The following is a 20799-nucleotide window of genomic DNA, read 5'->3' as shown; positions in this document are numbered from 1 at the left end:
CACGCACGTCCATGTGGGTTCAGTTTGGGATGCCCTTAGAAGTGTGTGTGTGTGTGTGCAAGCTCAGTACTCAAGTCAGTTAAGGTCGGATCTGTAGATGGATGATCCGACACCTTCCGGCATATTCTGACTGCCAGAGACAATCACAAACACCAGCGCTGAACAGCAGCTTTAGCCAAATCCTATCACAACATGGATCTCTCCTCCTACTAGAAGGCGCTTGCCATGAGTACTGTACATACACATAACACATATATAGAACACAGCATGAGTTTAACGTTATTTTGTACAAAATCCGAAAAAAACGATGTATTTCATAGTTTATTTTGGAGATTTGAGGAAGCTTAACTGCTGGCTCTTTAACGCCATCTAATTGCTATTGGTCCAATATAATGACATAATATATGGGTGTGGTCTGAGACTTATTGTGATGTAAACATATTTTATGGTCAGACATTCTTAAATAACATGGGCAGATTCGCAGTGTATGTAAACGGTATACAGCACTATTGATCAGCGCTTTTAAACCTTTTTCTTCATGATTGTACCATAACGCTTCACATGACAGATTGTGTATACTTTTTGTTACTCATTTAACTCACAGTATCTTGACACCACACTGTCGTAGGGAAGTGTAACCTACATTCAGTCACGCTGGAATGCAAGCCAAGCTCAAATAAGATAGAAATAAACATAATCAATCTCTTTCTTGGCCATGATTTTAAGGCCGATTTGGCCTGTTTTTACCACACTGGTAAGCGTTTCCTCACTTAAGAAGGATGGAGATGATACTCACTCAAGAACTCAAGTACCCTTCCTAGAAACTAACTGTAACATAAATGACTTGAAAGATGATCAAATGTTATTCGAGGCATTAAATCCTAAATTGGATAAAAACTCATGTGGGATTAAAGGGACAGTTCACCCAAAAATGAAATTTCTGTCATCTATAACTCTTCCTCAGATTGTTCCAAACCATGTATAAATCTCTTTGTTCTGCCGAACACAAAGATATTTGGAAAAATGTCAGTAACCAAACAGAATTACTGCCACAGTAGGGAAAATAAATACTATGGGAGTCAATGGGGGAAGATATTTACATTTAGTAATTTAGCAGACCTGATGAGATCTGTTTGGTTGCTGATGTTCTTCCAAATATCTTCCTTTGTGTTCAGCAGTAAAAATACATTTATACACACACAACCTTACGGTGTTTTTGGGTGAACTGTCCCTTTAAAGCACCACTGTTTTACATGTTAGCATTGGTTGATGTTCAGAATATGATTTTATACATACAACATTAGCCAAAATGTGCAGTATAGACGGTTTTGTCAGACGCAGGGTCTGGTCCAAAATTAACATCCGGTGTGTGTTTGGTTATAATATAACAATTAATTTTATATTACATTCATATTAATATTTTATCGTATATTAATTGTATTACAAATTTTATAGTATACTCAACAGTTTATGATTCTTTGCGGAGGTCTACCGGAAGTTACGTTTGGGCCACATGTGTTTTTGTACCGCTGAAATCGTCATTACAGCCTCATTAACTGTATAGTATCCAATGATGCAATGCACTTGACTTGACCTTGGATTCCAAGGTTGATGAATGAACAAGAAGTTGAACCAACCATGACTTGTAGCAACTCATTATTTGATCACACTTCGAATACGACTTTTAGAAAAAAGACTAAGATGATTTTCTAATATGAAACTTCTATATTAAATACTGTTTTTGAATGCAAATGCCATCACATGCTATTAAATACAATCGGCCGAATGCAGTGTGTACTACGACTGATTGACTGGTATTATACGTACTCATTTAAATAGTAATTTTGCTTTGCTTATGTTTGGAATAGAATACTGACATCTCAAATAAGAGTCATCACATTGCATGCAAGTGTTGTGGTAGTAGTAGGCTATGCTATTCTGAATATACAGTTTTCATTCTTTATTGGATTAACCACACTGAATCGATAACCATTAATCTGTTCTCTGCTTATCTCTCTCTCGCTTTCTTGTAACCTTTATTTCTCTATTCCCTCTGTTGATCGGACCATCCAGATAGCTGACCGGATCAATGGGCAGCCGAAAGAAGCAAGGAAAGGTCCTGTTAACACACAGCTCATACAAATGTGGTGCCTGATTCTGATTGGACGAGGAGAGGGGCGTGGGGGGGAAGGGTAGCGACGCACAACAGGAAGGCTTTATAAACACGATGCTGATGATACAAACGGAGAAATTACATATATATCCTGGTAGTCAGTGTCTACTCAGTCCCACCTTTGATAAGAATTTTAATTCAGATTCAATCCCACACACACATGTTTCTGTCCGGCAGCGAGGAGAGGATGAATCAGCACAGTGCCGGCCTCTGGAGTCCCGCTGTGGGATGTGACTGTCATCTGTGATGATGAGAGGGATCGGATCTCACGTTTGAGTCAACACCAAACAGCCAGAGCCGGGAGCAGCACGCTCTGGGGAGGAATCTCAAAGTAATTAAAAATTAGAGCCAAAGGTGTGCGTGTGTGCGGGAGAGAGAGAGAGAAAGAAAGGACATTTTGATTCTTACGTTCACTTGTGGAGTTTTGGGTCAGGGGTGGGCGGTACTTTGTCTGTAAAGTGAATCACAGCGGTTCAATGTTCTGGAGAGTTTAATGAGAATCGTGCTGTGGAGACGTGCTTCTGTTTCTAGCGTTCAAAATAATTCTGGGTTATTTTTAACTTCATTTCTTTGTCCCGCATCCGTGGGTTGCTGTTTAATACGGCAAACAAGAATTTTGAGTAGTGTGTAGGAATAAATCAAGGAGGTCTGGAATAAGAACTCTTCGAGACCATTCCTGTTCATCTATTGCAGTTTCTCGGCTGGTCCATGATGCGACCCTGGATATCTTGCCGTTGATACTGAGACATTTCTCAAAATATCTTTTTTTGAGTTCCAAAAGAAAGATTCAAAGGCTGTCAACGAAAAAATCTTTAGAAACCTCATAACATTCCTTTTAACAGATCACCAAACTGACCCCGCAGTGCCACGCACTCAGGAAGTACGCGAGTAAAGCGCTTGAACCATCATAAACAGAATCAGTCATTCACACCGACAGCGAATATGATTCAGATTGGCTCGTGACAGAACGCTTTGAGTCTATGCATTATGCGCATTTCTGCCTGCAGCTGCATGTCGGATGATTGAACGGCGGTTACTCGTGATAAATTTTGTAAGATATCGCTTGCTTCCCGACGAGTTTGTGTAACAGGAAGCTGTTGTGAGTGCATGAGAGTCTAACGGGAATATAGAGAGATGGATTGTAGAAAAGACACCTGGTGAGTGGTGTGTTTGTAGGGAGCTGTAAAGATAAGGTCAGATGTAAGATATCCGTCTCTTACCCCCGACTGACAGTAATGACAGAGCGTGGGAGAGCAGAACTTGCTATGGGCAAGAATAAATCAAGTCCTGAGGAAATAAAAACATTGAGCCAGACTTAAAGGCACAGTTCACCCAAAATGTTAAATTCTGTCGTTATTTCCTCACACTCGAGTTCTGTTTAAATGTCTTTGTTTCCGATGAACACAGTGAAAGATATTTGGAAGAATGTTGTCAATTCTTGACAACTATTGAGTCTTCCATAGTAGTATCACTATTTTAATTTCCTTTGTTCAGTTGATAACAAAATAAGATATTTTGAGGAATGTAGGAAAGCAAACTTTCGACTATTATTGTCATTTTTCCTACTATGGTACTCAAGGGTGATCGATAACTGGTAAGTTATAAGCATTCTTTTCAAATATCTTTGTGTTCATCTAAAAAAAAAAATTATTTTGAAATCAAAAATGTTTTTATTTTTTGGGTAAACTTTCCCTTTAAAGTGAGAAAATAGTCTTCAGGTCTTCCTTTTTTTGGTATATCTTCCAACATTTCATAATAAGTCAGACTTTTTAAAGTCTCCTGCCGTTATTAACTTTCTGTGTGTGATTTATATGGATTACTGGCCAAAGAAATCCCTATAGATACTCTCACAGCATTAGCATAAAATGGTCCCGTATTCATAATCATTCCCACAAAGGGAATCCAATTTGATGTTCGTATTGAGAGAATCTTCTCTTTATTTTTCTCCCGGCCCGGAGAAGCCTCGCAGCACCTGGTATTTTTAGCAAACTCTGCATTACCGAGTGCAGTGCCTGGAACAGATTTCTCTCATTTACAACGTTCTGTCTTGTCTAGGATATGGGAAATAGCTTCTAATTGGGTGATATTTACTGCATTTTAACATTTTCATGCGATGTCAGGTTTTATGGCCTCGCGGTCACTAAATACAGGGTTGTAAAAATACGCTGAAATGAATAACGTGCATGGTCCAGATGTATATTTCATGTGATAATTTAAGGTCATCTAGTAAAGCATCTTCACGCAATTATTATTCAGAGAGTGAAGCTGCATATCGTTTGATTTTTTTAGTCCGCGAGCGAGCTGCATTCAGATTCGGAGCTGTCTTTGCAGGTCACCGCTCAGTCACACAGTGCACTGTACTCCTTTACAGATGTCGACATATACCGCACTACAACACCACAAAAACATTGGCTAAACCTCTCTTGAACCTCTGCGAGAACTGCATCCCGGTGGAGAGAGATTCAATATAGATGTTACATAAATCTGCAATAAAATATTGTGGGTATTACATACGTTTTTAAATAAGGACATCTTGGATGCAATAATTCACGGCGATCGACAGTTATATGTCCATAGCTACACTGTATAACTAACCACTCATATTTCCCTCTCTTTGTCTCCAATAGAATAATTTAGCTCATATTATTAATAATATTATACGTTGAAGAGCTCATTTGCAATAATACGTTTTTAAATGTTTAAAGATCATGTGGTTTTATTGTGCATTCCAATTATAATAAATATACCTGTAATCTGGTTGTTTTGATTAAATATTTATAAAAATAACAGCTAACACAATAAAAACATGATAACATAATATGATTTCTTTATCTGTTCATGCAAATAAACTCTTAATACTGAATATAGTAATAATAAGGTTTATATATATATACCTATATATATATATACCTCTGGTTGTATTCCAGCAGAATAAATAATGAGTCTGTGTTAGAAACATGAATGTCCGTCCCCAAATAACACCTTTCTCCCTTCTATTCTTGGCTGCTTGGACAGAGCGGATAATATAAAGGCTGGGGTGGTAGAAAACGGGCATGCAGGGAAATTAAGGAACGTCTAATGACTGATGCTATCTGTCTGCACTTTGAGCTCTAGCAGTCAGTAATTAGAGCTGGTAAATTAGACCCCATTCTGTCTAAAGACTATCATTCACACGGTGCTTATGGATCAGCTCCTAAGTGCCTTATCTCTGCCTCTGATCTCTTGTGTGGAACGTGAATGTTCTCAATGCTTTGATATGTTTATTAGGTTCCTAAAATTCAGTTTTCACTTCTGCGTTTTGACCCTTCATTTGGTTGATATGATCACTTCCTGTTGGACAGGATGTTGGTAATAATTGATGTGCCGTTTGGTTCCCAGTGTTGTTCAATGTATATTTTTTGTGTTCTGCAGAAGAAAGAAAGTCATACGGGTTTGGAAAGACATGATGAGTTCATTCAGCATGAGCTATCCCTTAAATATTCTGGTTAGCCAAGGCAAAAGTTGATTTAGTTGGTAGTTATTATTCAATAGGTTTATTTAACATTGTTAATAAGTCAGAATGCTTGAAACACCGTTGCAAAAATATTCTCATTGGAGTGTATCTGAGTTACTGAATTGATGCTGATGTTTCCATCACGTCACCAAACCTTGAGCTGTCAGTCCTCCATCTTCAGAAGCAGATCGTATGCTGTATCTCTTCAGTATTTATAGAAGCTGGGCTGCTCGGTATGCAGATTGAAGAACTGACCTGTTCCGACCTTGTTGGGATGACCAGACTGGACTGGTGCAGTGACGGGGTTCTGTTGCGCCTCGCCTCTCACTACGTTTACACTAATCCAGAGAAATGTACGTTTAGAAATGATCATCCACATCAAAATTCTGTCATCATTTACTCAACCTCAAGTTGTTAGAAATCTGTATACACTTTTTTGTTCGAATGAACACAGAGAAATTTATTTGGAAGAATGATAATAACCAAACAGATCTTGGACCTCATTGACAACGTAACTTTATAGCTTTTTTTGTTCTGTTAACCGAAAGTAGACAAAAACAGGAACACTTTTGACTAGCATTGTAATTGTTCCTACTATGGTAGTCAATGGAGTCAAAGAACCGTTGTTTACAAGCATTCGTCCAAATATCGTTCTCTGTGTTCCACCAAACAAAGAAATGTATAGAGGTTTGGAACAACTGCAGAGCGAGTCGTTTTTGGGTGAACTTTACCTTTAAAACGTCTGAATACATCCATATCGTGCATGTAACGTAAACATAACATGAACCCCATCAACATGCAAAGGCATCAGAAACAATGGGAGTAAAATCGTGTTTTCTTGTACATCTGAGGTCCTTTTGTGTTATTTATGTTTTGTGCAAATGAAAGGCCAAAAAGAATCTAAAACACAAACGTATTCGTTTTTTTTCTACAGCTCCATCTCAATCAAAAACTGCTTTACTTCCCTTTCTCCTCTATAATCATCACCTTTCTTTCATCATAACTTATCTGCCACACCTTTTTTCCTACACTAACTTTACCTCCTACACTAACTTTACCTTTCTTTGGTCTGAGACCACCTCTTCTTCACCTCCTTTACGTTAATCATAACTCTTCTGCTCCTTCCCCACAACATTTCACCTACTGGCCTCAAACCTCCTCTCTGTCTCCTCTCCTCCCTGCCATCCCTCCGTTCTCCTCACATCTCAACCGTTCGCTCCTTTACTGTACTGCAATGCAGCAGAGCGGAACTGGGCGCAGCTCAGGGAACCTGAGAGACCAGCCCTCTGTCAGCTCGCCTGCACCGCCACGGATGCGTCTTAATCACACTGCGCTGCCTTTCTCTCGTCCCTACATCAGACATACAGACTACATTGAATGAGTCTGTCTGTTACGAAGTCTGACATTGATTGATCCACGAAAAGTGAGTCATCCAAGAAATGCATTCGTTTTCAAAGAAGAAAATCATTCGAGAGAATACAGTATGGACTGTATTAGACAATGCAATGCACTTTGAGTATTATTTAAATCATTATTTGGTTGTGCTATCAATCTGCATTTGTTTCAGTTTTACTGGACACAAGTCACATGAGATAATATGACAGAATGTTTAAAACATAATGCCTATAATGTGTCTTCAGTTTTAAAGATTACTGTAGTACGCAGTATGTAGTATTTATTAAACAAAAGTTACACACCAAGTCAATGCAAAGATGCAAATCGATGAAAACTTGTGCCATGCGATGCAGATAATGCTAAACGGGCGGCGTGATTGCCAAGAACATGAAAAATGTTCAACTCGAGCAAGAAATTTGCTCGAATATCTCGCTTTCCCCAACTGTTTGACACATTTGGACACGAAAAGACATTCGATGTTTTTCGCGTCACTCGTTCAGAAATATCTAACTATTCCGGCTATTCCGATCTCAGTCTCCCCGACGAAGCAGATAGAGTTCGGCCCCAAAGGCGGATCTCAAAAGCAAAGCGAAAGCTTTTCATGGTATTGAAGTGAACAAAAACAAACAAAAAACATTAAAACCCAATGAAGATGAGCCATGTTAAAGAACCCAGTTTCTTACAAAGAGATGTGTTATAAAAGCTCTCCGAGGGGTTTCTCTCATCCTCAGTTATCCTGACGCAGCCCAACACATCAGATTTACCCGAATGAGCGACACGGGAGCTGGATCGCCGACGAAAGCTTCGTGTCTTAAATTAGTGAAACAAATAACGACCGCCGCGTGTAAGTAATGAAAATCCTTTAATATTTTGCACATAGATATATTTATATTATTATCGTTATAATAATAGCTGTAAGTCAAAAATAATAGTCATTATATGCATATAAAACTAATCCATTAATTGACTATGTGTACTATGTTGTATTTCTGTCTATAAAACAACATGAAACCTCATCAGGTTATATACAGGAGCTAAGCGAAAGAAAAAAGCCAACAAACACACGTACACACACACAAAATCAGTGCCAAACACTGACAACAACATGTACAGTTTCGCTTGTACCGTATGCAAACATCATTGCACTGTTGTTAAAAACGATCAGAGATATGGAAAAACCAACAAACACTGATGGTCCTTTAAAGAGGTTTAGATGAAAAATGAACAATTTATATTTCAGATTTGGTAAAAAAAACCACTAAAGCACCTTTGGGTAAGCCACGGCGCCTTGTTTTATGTGTCCTAGTGCTAGTGAGAATGACACGGAGAGACTCGTATATAGAGAAGGGAACGTCTCTAGTGTTTGAGTACCCGGATGCAGTTCTGTTAGACATCTGTAAACCACAGGAGACTAATATATTCTCACAGCTCTGTGTGACTGCGTATTGTGCGAGCGTCTTCTTACGCCGGGACTGGCAGGAAAAACATTTCGTGTCTCACTTCAGTCTCTCTGAAATGACTGCACCGTGTCCAGGGGTCCCCAAAGCAAATCGCTGTTATGACAACTGAAATGGGCTCTGACTTCTCATGCCATCGCATCTGAGATGAAGGGATGGAACATCTGCCCCGTGAAACAGATAGTGAGAGGCGTGGTCAAGAGGAGCCATCGAAACTGTGAAGGAGAGAAACATTTGACTGTCAGTGAATGATCGCAGTTAATAACAACCCAGACAATTATGGTATTTAAAGGAACAGGTCACCTGAAAATAACTATTTTGTTGTTTATTCTTCTGCTGTAGCCTACTTTCTCAATATAAAAAAACATCGTATAACTGTCGCTCAATTTATTATCGTCACACAGTCACACTTCTTCCCTCAAATCATAACATATCCACTTTTTTTGTTTGTTTTTTACCAATAACCATAACGTAAAGTCAATGAAAATTTAAACTGAGTTTCAAATGGACTAAAAAGCATCATTGCTGTAGTAAATATAACTTTAAAATGTATATTTTAATAATACAAATCTGTCATTGTTTATTCATCCTCATGTCATTGAACACTTGTATTAGACTCGAGAAGATATTTTGAGAAATGTTTAAGTGGTTTTATGTTCCTACAATGGAACTCAATGTGATCCAATGCTGTTTGGTAACCAACATTTCTCAAAATATCTTCTTTTGTGTTCTGTGAAAGAAAAGGTCAGGTTTAGAATGACATGAGGGTGAAAAGTATTTTTAGTTTTGGGACAAACTATCCCTTTAAAGGTCCAGTGTGTAATTTAGAGGGTCTATTGACAAAAAAGCAATATAATATACAGTGGTGTCACTTTAATGTTTCAGATCATCAAGTAAATTGTAATATTAGTCAAAGATAATATTTATTATTAAGGGAAAACTAAATCCAAAACTACATGGCTATATGTATTGAGAGGTGTATAAAGACCTTATATAATGAAGCGTTATGTTTTTATTATCTTAGAATGAGCTATTTATATCTACATTTCTATTGCGTGTCCCCTTAATTGAAATCGGTCATGTTGTTTCTACAGTAGTCCTGAACGGACAAACTGCTTGTAATACGTGATCTCCTTCAGCAAAGAAGCGAAAACTTGACAGCATCTTTGTTCTGTGTCAGCAACCTTAGTGCTTCAAAGGGGAGCCGATGGTTACAATTCACAAACTCAACACTAGATAATAAAAATCTCCACATTGCTCCTTTAAGTACTTTAAAGACCGAAATTAAAATGTTTGGGTTTGGCTTATCCTTTACAGGATTCTTTCACGTTGGCTGACAGAGGTAACAAAAAAAAGGAGCATCCCAGTGACACTACAATTCTGTTGATATTTGTTGAACATTCCCTGAGGATAAACGCATGTCTTTGACTTATTAAATATTAACCGAATATTTATCCCTTTATGAGATCACGGATAGACAGGGTCACCTTTCCCTTTTATTCACACACACAGCATTACACACAGACAGGGAACGGCATGAGTCTCACTTACTAACCGTGAATATAATAAACAGCCTATAGAAATTGAATACATTTGAATAAGATCTATATCAGAGTCAAAATGATCTTGTATACCTTCTGTGTATTACTATAGCCTGTATAAGATATTATCTTGACAAACTCTGAGACTGAGGTGATCACTGATAGATTAGATCTATATAAAACATTTTTAGTTTACTATTCTCTCATATTCCTCATATTTTAATGGCTAGTTAAACCCGAGGGGTCATTATAAGCAAATATTGTGCAGATATTCCCTCCGGACATGACTATTGGCCACAGCATCCTCACTGAAATGGAACCTCATAAGTGACCGAATTGAAGTGCTCTACATAGGCAGCAAGTCCATTAGTCTCAGCCTCAGACAGCGCAGACTGGCCGCAATCCATTCAATGTCCGTCTGATGCATATTCCACATAAAATTGGAAAGCACTTGTGAAAATGGCAAAGTCCAATCAGGTTACCTGACTGCTATGTAATTTCCAGGACTGATGGTGCACGGCGCAGTCCCTCAGGAAACTAAACAAACGTGATGTTATGAGCTCTTCTGAGAAATGTGAGGACGTTTGCTCGGCGAAAATGTTTAGAGATTTGTTTGAGCCATTAAACTAGATCATTCATTCATTCATTCAGGTACTGTATTTTCACCTTTGTTTTATGGCTGCGAAATAATCGCTTCATAAAACGTTGCATTACAAGCATCTGTTAAACATAGTTTAGGGAGTATTACTTCATGCTGGCGTTTTACTGCGCATCATTTAGATGTCCTACCTTAAGTGAAAGCTGTTGAATAAAATAGGCTGAATCCCAATTAATAATAAAAATGCATTATAAGCACACGCAAAAGTCGCATGATCTAACTGTAATAATAAAGCTTGCTATCTTTGACTACGTTCGGAGGACAGTATTAGTCCTAAAAAACTACAAATGTCAACTTGGACAACCGATTTTAGGGACTGTAATGTTGAACTGTTGTTTTAAGTTCAGTGTTACGCCAGTACCTCATTTCAACGTACGTATAACAATACAGAATTGTGTGAGTTTTTTAATAATACCGTATTGTGTGAGTTCCCTCGATGGAAACAGTAAAAAGCGACACACAATTGTTTTTAAGTGAAACATTACATATTCATAGTACTCTCAAAATATTTAAATCCTCATTCTCCATCTTAAATGAAAATGTTGTGTAATACGAGAATGGCCTGCGATACAAAGAAGGATTGTACAAAGCAGCATAGTTTTGTTGCTTTTTATGTGTTAAAGGCTTTGCATCAGGATGCTTAAAAATGCAGTGAGGTTGCTGAGCTAGGTTTGGAACGGAGCCCAAGATATTCTGGCAGAACTCACCTGTCCCAGATCTTCACATTCCTGCAGTTGTTGCTGCAACATCCAGCTGAAATCAAAGCTGTGAAGAAAATAATTTTGTGATATTACTGACATGATTTATAATAGCAGCTTACTGCATCAATGCAAACTTCAACACCGGGTACCTTTGGTGTTTGGATTTGGCTTTTAAAGGTGTTTTAAGATCATTTGTGTATTATGTGTAACAATGTACAACTTGGATATTCCAAAATTATCTTTGTGTTTTACATTTGCAATGTCAAAATGAATGGCATAAGGTTTATCACATTAAGTTTTCTTCTATGTTTTGTTTTCATTCAATGGAAGCCAGTATTGTTTGGTTTCCAACGTTCTTCAAAAATATTGTCTGACTGCTTTTCTCCTGCTTGCTGGCCCAGACTAACAGACTGTGAACCTGTCTGCTTTTGCCATATGCCAGCCCATCACACACACACACACACACACACACACATAGTGACAGTCTTTGAGCTGAGAAACCTGCTATAATCTACACAAGATACTCTTTCAGTGTCACCTTCTCGTACAGTACAACACAAACGTGACGTGCAGAATGCACCTTTCATTGACAGGCCGATGGGAGGTTAGCAAGCTTTCCTCACTGCTTAAAGACATTCGATCCTCATTCAGATACAGTGACTGTACATCCATTCTCTCTGAGATCACATCCATTAAGCAGGCATCGATAGTGCTCTATGTTTCATTCACTGCGCTGGCATCCTGCTTCTGCTGTTTCATCTCATTATCACATTTGCTTCAGGCATTCGCACGCGGCCCTCCATTAAACATTCATGGGGGTTTGTGGACTTCTAAGAAACGCTACAGGATTTGACTGACATCTAGGCCTGTACATCAACCTTAACACAGATAAAGCGGGAAGTGACAAAGAGACGTGAACGCACACCAAAGCTGATGATCAAGAGATCAAACGACAGATGAACTGTACATTTAACCTGCAGTTATACTGTATATATCACACTAATATCACACATGGGTCATTTAAAGGGAGCTTGACAGACCCTGGTCACGGTATGTTTCATTGTATGAAAAATGCAGCTTTGACATCATAAATATTATGTATTCCACAATATATGTGGAAATGCATGGTGGAGGATTTATTATTCTTGTGAAAAGTGAATTGTTTCTTTCATAATCTCTACACGGTTTAGCAATATAGTAATACCCAAAGTACACGTTTAGATTGAATATTGAAATTGCATTGTCTTGTTTCATGATCTCATGCTCTTCTTGTCTGGTTAACTTTAAACCATCAATTTGCTCTCGGTCATTTATCGGATCTTTAGACCTGTCTCATTCAGTCTGTCTTGAGAGAAGCAGAGTAGAGGTAGAGAACCTCACACACACACACACACACACTGCTATTACTACCAACACAACCAGATATACACATGTTTCCATCATCGTAAAACAGGGATTATGGGAGATTGTCCTATATTTTTAGATATCATTAGAACGCTTAAACTCTGGATTGACGGGGGGGGGGGGGGGTTCTTAAGTGACAAGAGCAACTACACGTTTTCCTGCGAAGTATACAGCATAAGTAATCTTAGCAATAAAATTGTAAATAGACGCTGGTGTCTTTTAATATTCCCATCATCTTTACCTCGTGCAAATGAGCATTTCCTGTTTTCGTAATGCAAAGCATCTTACTGTACATTTAAAGGTGCACAGTACATCCAACTATGTACCAAAGTCAGTTTTGGAAAGTCGTGCCACTCGGCGGCCATGTTTGCAACGCCTCTGGGCAGCTATTTACGTCAAAGCAAGTCCACAGTCCTATCTACTTGAATGAGGGAAGGCATATATATCTAAAAATGCTGGCATAAATCATATTTAAACAGCATATTTCTGATCAATATTTAAACATGACATGAACTGTATCGTAACTTTGCTTTGCTAAGCTTCAATTACGATAAAAAGCACCTTTTTCGATGTCGCCCCATCTACTGTGCCTGCACACAGGCTGGCAAGCGCCTCATGAGAGCATCGCCTCAGAAAATCGTCATTATTCATTGACGATTGACTCGTTTTACTGGAAGACGGGACTTCCTTCGGCCATATTGAGTGTTGCATTCCTTGCCATTCATCATAAAGGCAGTGGCGCATCTTGTTAAATCTTTGTATGTACCCAAACAGATACACCCGTAGAGGTACGAAAAGGATTCCTTAATGGTACCACCCCAGTGACGATGTGTTTTACCTTAAAGGGTACAGATTTGTATACAGATTGTCAACACGGCAATCATTTATGTGTACACACAACATAGAATTAGTAGAAAATGTATATATATTTAAAATGATGATGACAAGAAATGTGCTTTGTTTGTTTGGAAATGCAAAATTTATGATTTTGTTCTAAAACGTGTTTTCTTTAAAGCAGTTTTTTAACAATTCACATTGTAGTAAAGCTCTTGAAATCAAATTGAATTGCATTTATTGAGTTAAATTGCAATTTCAGACGTGAAGTTCTGGTCAAAATGAAATGCAAGTGAATTTGACCCCAAAAAATATTTAAAAAGTGGAAAACGTTTAAAGGAATGGTGCGTTCATATGCCTAAATATAAAATAATTTAGTGGGGTCTTCAAACTGCCGTACTGCATTATCTAAATAATACCCACTATGCCTCACACTGACATGTTAACTGGAGGTCATTCCACATTCATGATTGTATTAACTCATATTCCTGCAGGCAGTGTCATGTTCGCTTCGTGTGTTCTCCAAACTGCTGCTGGCTTTCTTAAAGGGATAGTTCACCCAAAAATGAAAATTCTTTCATCGTTGACTCACCTTTTCATTGTTCCAAACCTGTATACATTTCTTTGTTCTGCAAAACACAAACTGGAAGATATTTGGAAGAATGTCAGTAACCAAACAGATCTCGTCCTCCAATTATTGCCATAGTAAGGAAAATAAATACTATGGGGGATGAGATCTGTTTGGTTACTGACATTCTTCCAAATATCTTCCTTTGTGTTCAGCAAAACAAATACGTTTATACCGGTTTGGAACAACCTGAGGGTGAGTAATGATGACGTTTTTGGCTGAACTATCCCTTTAATCGTGTATAAAACAAGAGCCGTAATACATGCAACTTTCACATTCCCACCATGAACTGGTTTAACAATGTAAACATGAAGTCCTGTCTACTTTCCGAATGTCTTTTCTTGGAAATAGAACACATCATAAATAGTTTTTCTTCAACCCCTCTACACCAATAACATGTCTTCATTATGCACTTTTTACAATCCAATTGGTGATGAATTAAGTCAATGTAAGGTTCAAAATCTTAAATTGTAAATTTGGGGGGGCATGAGGTAGGACCACCCTTAAAGATATCTTCTATTCAGTGCTATATATTTCTTAAGATAAAAAACACATTAATTCATCTTTAAAGAGACACATGTGGGACCTGAGCCACAAAGCCACATTTTGTTTTGTAAAAACTCACAATCCTCACACAAAGCCATGACTCAACAGTCTGAGCCGCCACGTAAATCCATTAGGGGACGCGTGACAAAGAGCTTAGTGTAATATTCTTACCCGAGGAAACAACATGCTGGAATATGGTTCACATGCAAAGAATTATGGGATATTTCGTCATTTGCCAGTTCTTATTTTTTTAATTTGCTTAAATCATTCACCATCTAAATGTGAACCAATTACACTCTTTAGGAGTTTCATGCAGAAGCTTAACTGCCACGAGACTCCACGTGTCATTCAGTACATTTAACAAATAAAACAAATAAATTATTTATAAAAAAAGTGTCACAAAGACATTCGAGAACTTGGAGAACATTGCAAACTTGAATTTTTCCCTACATCAGTCAGAGAGGCGGACACCTGCGAGACATGGCGGACAGCTATTCGCCTACTGTATGTGATGAAGCAAACACGGCCTCTGGGCTAAATTTAGATTGGAGTCAGAGGGGGGTATCTCCCAAGGTCACGAGGAGAGCACACAACACAGCATGTATGCTCACACTAAAACACACACAGTTTGAGATACAGGTCTACTGAAACCACAGGCTTCCCCAGAGATAGAGAGCTTGAGTTTAAAGAGGTCTGACTTCATATTACAGCCATACAGATATTATTAGGAAATAGCTTTTTTTGTTCTCAAGAGTGGTGTAATGGCCCTTTTAACTCGGCTTTAAAAGCCTAGATCTTATCTGTGATATTAGCAAAGTCTCGGATTTAAACTCTGAAGTAAAGCTAAGAAATAAATCTCACATGATTTTGAGTTTCAAAGCTTTGTCTTGAGCTTTTCCTCATGGGACTTCATGCATGTAGAACGCGTGGAGAATGGCTTTTGCCATTAACATGACAGCATTGCCTAACCTACGGTGTGATTCTTATAAGTTTCATTTTGCAGGGACATGATGTTTTGTTGAGCATTTTGAGCAAATATTAAAATTAACTTATTGTGTTCATTGCCAAGCATTGTTGATGTCTATTCAATAAAACAGTTGAGTTCATTTGATTGATGACTTTTGATTAAATTGTACACTTTATAATATACTGTTTAATAAAGTTTGGTCAAAATGGTGTGTCGACCTTGATGGAGAAACCACTGAGGAGCCAGTTTTCTTAAACATCAAATAAAAACTGATGCTTGTGCTCCCTTATTATCGTCACTATAGGGTCACCATGTTCTCTTTCCATCAGACTGTGTTGTTTTATCGACTAAATGTAATAAAGTTAATCTTTAGCACTGATAGAGATGTTGTGATCTTTAACGTAAAGATATCTGTTGTGTGTATGAACTGTGAATAAACTTTCTTTTCTTGGAAAAGACAGAAACCTGGTCTGAGTGCACCCAAACCTGGCTGAATAAACCTACTGTCATGTTCACAAATATGTGATTTAGGCTTTCAAATTAAGCAGCAAAATTTGAACGGCAATATTTGGGATAATCCAGGGAATGTAAGGATGATATAGAAGTGTGCAGGGGTCGGTTGACATGTAGTTTTCCCAATGGGACCAACAGCAGAAGCGGCGCTGTGACAGTGACAAATGAACACAGCAGCCATACAGATACGCATGACAATCCCAAACCCACAAGCATTCCATGACGACAACAGTTGTTTTGTTTAAAGCCATTCTTAAGCGCCCTTACAATTTCTAAAGCTAATATGTATCGTTCAATAAACAACTATTATTGATTTTCCGTTGAGCTGGTTATTTTGACAGCCGCAACGAATACTTCTATCTACACCTCCACAAGCGAGCTGAAGAAGTTCTTCGCTGGCCTTTTGAGTTCTTTAAGGGCATCAATCTGATCTTTTCTGGTTCTTATTTCATCTTCAGAAGCTAATGAATGCAAAGCGAGTCACATCTTTCTCCTTGAGGTGAGGCTTATACCATAGGCTGCTACTCTCTGAAGGAAATCTTTTTTTCGCAACCGTGGGTTATTCACGATTTTCTTCGATTTTTCACCATTTCTCATAATAAAGTTGCGTATTCACAAGTGTAAATTGTAAATATGTTTAGTTTTTAATCTGACCCACCATTCACTCCATTGTAAATGCTCCGATGGTGTGGTGACAGCTCATCTCCGGCCAGTCTCCTTGACGACGCTTCTCTACCAGGGCTGCCAAACTTCCGGTGCTCAGGTCCCATGTTGTACTGGTGCCTCAGCATCTCAGGACTACCTCCCAGCTTGCTTTTGTCATGATGAAGCTCTGACGTTCCCAGCAGCAGCTGTCTAGACTCCGGGCTTCCCGGTCCACTCCCTAAACTGCCCCTGTGCCTCTGAATATAGAGCTCTGGATTCATGACCTGTCCCGAAGCCAAATGGTGCTTCGGTTGAATCTCCGGGCTCCTGTGGCCCAGCGAACGGCCGTACTTTTCCGGACTGAGCCCTCTAATCAGCCGGTGGTCGGGCACAGATATGGAGCCACAGCGAGGTCGGCAGGGATGGGGCAGAACGAAGGGATACTCCAAGCTGGTGCTTCTATGTCGGACAGGCGGGTCAGGGCTGGAGATCTCCCCACGTTCTCCTCCGTCCTTCCCGAGACGTGACTTTTGGAGATCCGGGCTGCTGTTCCCAGGAGGCAGTGGCTTATGGTGTGGATGATCTGAGCTGTCGGCACTTCCCGCACTAGATGTGCTGCTTCCGTCCCCAACGTCCCGCATCAAGCTGGGCACCAGGAGCCCACTTTGGCTGTCGATGGAATTGCGACATCCAACAGAACCCGTTCCGCCGTGGCCTACTCCGCTAACTCCCTTCTCCTCATCTATCAGCACACAAAGTTCCCTGAGCTCCAGGTTCTCCTGAATCACCTCCTCCTGCGTGCGCTCTAGATCTGCCAGCTTCTGAAGGTACAGCGCCACCTCCTTACGCATGATGCTGGCGCTAAAGCGACCCAGACGCTGCCACTCACGCGTCACTCGCTTGCCCTTCTGCCGGTCATCGTCCAAGAAGCAGCACAGGTCTCGCAGTTCCCGATTGTCATCTTGCAACTTCTGATTTACATCCTTAACATCACCAGAGAAAACACAAAAATAGATTATTAAAAAATATGTTTTAATAATTGAAAATCTTAATGTATATGTTTATAGTCATTTTCAGATCAAACTAATTGTATTATCAACCAGAGGCGTCACGCCCATTCAAACAGAGGGGGCACATGCCCCCTTAGATTTTTTAAAAGTCTGTTATGACAGGTTACGCATCTATTACTCAGTTGCACGATTCTATAGGTAGACACTATATCAGTTATGTGCCGGACCCTAGACATCTTTTGGAGATTTTCGTCATTTTGATCACGTACAGGAGCTTAACATTTATCAATCCGGCCACAAAAGCAACAGCGCTGGCTAATGATATAATCAGCAGTCGGTTGCTCGGCTCGCGGAAACCCGTCCCCGAAACAAGACTGGTCAGACTCGTTCTATGCTAGTATGCAAACAATGACTCTTTTACTACTATAGCACAAAATTGTATACCCAAAATACACCAGACTGATGCATTTACCTTAAAAAATTGTTTTACTGGGAAGAAGATTCATATATAAGATATCAGGTAGTGTTGTAATTTAATACTCGCAATGATTTGTGCAGTGTTTTGAATACGCTTAAGATATATTCTCTATAATATTGCTTTAAATGTATGTATTTGTACATACAGGACATGTTCCTGTGTGTTGTGCACACTGTGACCCCTTAGAAAATGGGTGCATGACGCCTCTGTTATCAACCCACAAATGTCGAAGTAAATGTTTGACCAGGATTTTCAAGGCCAATGACCAGCAGATAGAAAGCATATATTATTTACAACAGCAAATGAAATGCTCACAACGTAATTGAACAAATATTTAAAAAAAATTATTACAACATAAGTAAAACCTGTTTGCATTTTGGCAACATACTGTATAACTTAAATATTGACCTGGCATACTCAAATGTCATTTTTGGGTTCCAGAATCTGTAATGAACCTAAAGTATCTTAAAGAGGTTGTAACCAATCAGTAATATTTTTTATTTCTTGCTTTTAAACATTCCTTGAAGATACAACAGTGCAAAGCTACTGCAGTGCTGCCTTGTTGCACCATCTGCATACATCACAAGACTTTAAATCGACTGTTTTATACTGAGCTAATGATATTTTCTATCCCCAGACACCCACCAACCCCCTACACGCACTCACACACAACAGGTGTGATACAACACAGAATTGCCAGTTCAATAAACTAACAAGGTAATAATAGAAGAGGAAAGTTATATCTCAAAGTTGATGTGTTTTGAGAAGCTTTGCATTTTAACATACACATAAGCATACAATATTCCAGGCGTTATTCCTGCAGGACACGCACAGGTGCGCTCCAGACACCCATGATCTGCTCACCTTCAGCCCCCGGATCTCGTTCAGATGCAGCTGGAGGCTGCGGTTCACCTCCCGAATCAGATTGCTGTGGTCCAAAATAACGCTCATTTTATCGGCTTCAGACCTCCGGAGTCGCTGCACCAGCTCCTCTTTGCTCCATTGAAGGAGCTCCTCGTCGGTGAGGTTGGAAATGTCTTCTGCGGGACTTTCCGAAGCCTTGGGTCCAGACAGCTGAGGCGGTGCTTTCTCCATCAGAAGAGACGAGATGCTGATGCGATACCGGGTGCTGATGAAATATTAATGAGGAAGTCAGCATCCGCTGGAGTCAGGGAGACGGAGAGCGCATCGCGGAGTGATGCTCGTATCCGATGCCCTTAGAGTGGGAGTCGGCTCGACTTCTCCCAAAGCAACAGCTGATGCAGCTTACGAGTAGAAGGAAGGGCGGCATGCAGAACGATAGCCCCGGCTATTCAGCGTCGACTCCCGTGCATAGTTCTCTCAAGTTCGGCAAAGTGATCGTATGGGATGATGTGCGGGGTATGGGCGCTTTCAAGCGGCGCGGTGCGCTTTCCTGCGTCCGTCCGTGCGCGCTCCAGCATACTCATGGAGGCGATGGAGATACGGCAGCATCCTTAGCAAGAGATCGGGAGAAATGAGCGTGACTGCAGCGACTTCTCTCTCTCTCTCTCTCTCTCTCTCTCTCTCTCGTGTGTGTGTGCGTGCGTGCGTGCGTTTTCTTTATGTATGCGAGTCTGGGTTGCTAAGAGGCGATGCTGCTGAAAACGGTGCTCTTAAACTTGTATCCAGCGCCATCTATGGATACATAGACATTACAGAGAGGAGCAGGTGAACATGCTAAAATTGAATTGTGACCTTTCACGTTTTCAATATTAAGAAAAATAATTGTATCCCAGATTGCAAGGTGATGTTGATTAAATGTTGAAATGTCATCAGAATCATCACTTCGGTTGAGATTGAATATTTAATGCTTAATATTGTTTGATCAATGTTGATAATCCATTGATTTATCTTGAAAAGACAAACATTGAATCAATGTTGATATCAAAGATTTTTGATCAGCTGAATTCCCCACTGATGGGTCTTCAACACTTAAATGCACATCAAAATGCTGGCTAAAGCTGACAGTTCTGCCAAGCAAATTTGCAAACTGTGGATGAAATAATATTCTTACACCCAATAGGTCATTATATTATTTTTTTATTGCATGTTAAAGTCAAAAGTCACAAAATCACCAAACTGGTATCGGTGTGTACATTGTAATCAGCTGGAACTAGTGCAGCATTTGCTTATGGAATGTGGGAGGAAAGAGAGGAAATGATCACAGTGATTGCAGTGGCTTAAATGCCACTTTCAGAGGACAGGTCCAGTGGTCCAGGATAATCAAGAACTGGCCAGTAGTGCAGAAAGAAGAAGCCGATGGCTGTGGTTGAGGCAGATGGACACAGCATGACCATACATACACTCTTTCAGGTCTTGTCTCTGTTCTCGTCTC

General features: G+C 39.5%; 1 protein-coding gene across 1 annotated transcript; it reads right to left on the bottom strand.

Annotated features, from left to right (window-relative positions):
• Window positions 1-7907: 7907 nt before the first annotated feature.
• Window positions 7908-19999, bottom strand: ccdc85al (coiled-coil domain containing 85A, like). The gene is made up of 4 exons (XM_079460355.1): window positions 19308-19999; window positions 16969-17938; window positions 11425-11482; window positions 7908-8733 (listed from the first exon to the last, which is right to left on the bottom strand). The coding sequence occupies exons 1-4, from the start codon at window positions 19536-19538 to the stop codon at window positions 8715-8717; spliced, it is 1278 nt and encodes a 425-aa protein (XP_079316481.1). The 5' UTR covers window positions 19539-19999; the 3' UTR covers window positions 7908-8714.
• Window positions 20000-20799: the final 800 nt, after the last annotated feature.

This window comes from Barbatula barbatula (genome assembly GCF_947034865.1).
Source record: "Barbatula barbatula genome assembly, chromosome: 7".
In the NCBI taxonomy this organism is placed as follows: domain Eukaryota; kingdom Metazoa; phylum Chordata; class Actinopteri; order Cypriniformes; family Nemacheilidae; genus Barbatula; species Barbatula barbatula.
Note: the sequence above shows the minus strand (reverse complement) of the source record. Positions and strands in the feature narration are given on the sequence as shown.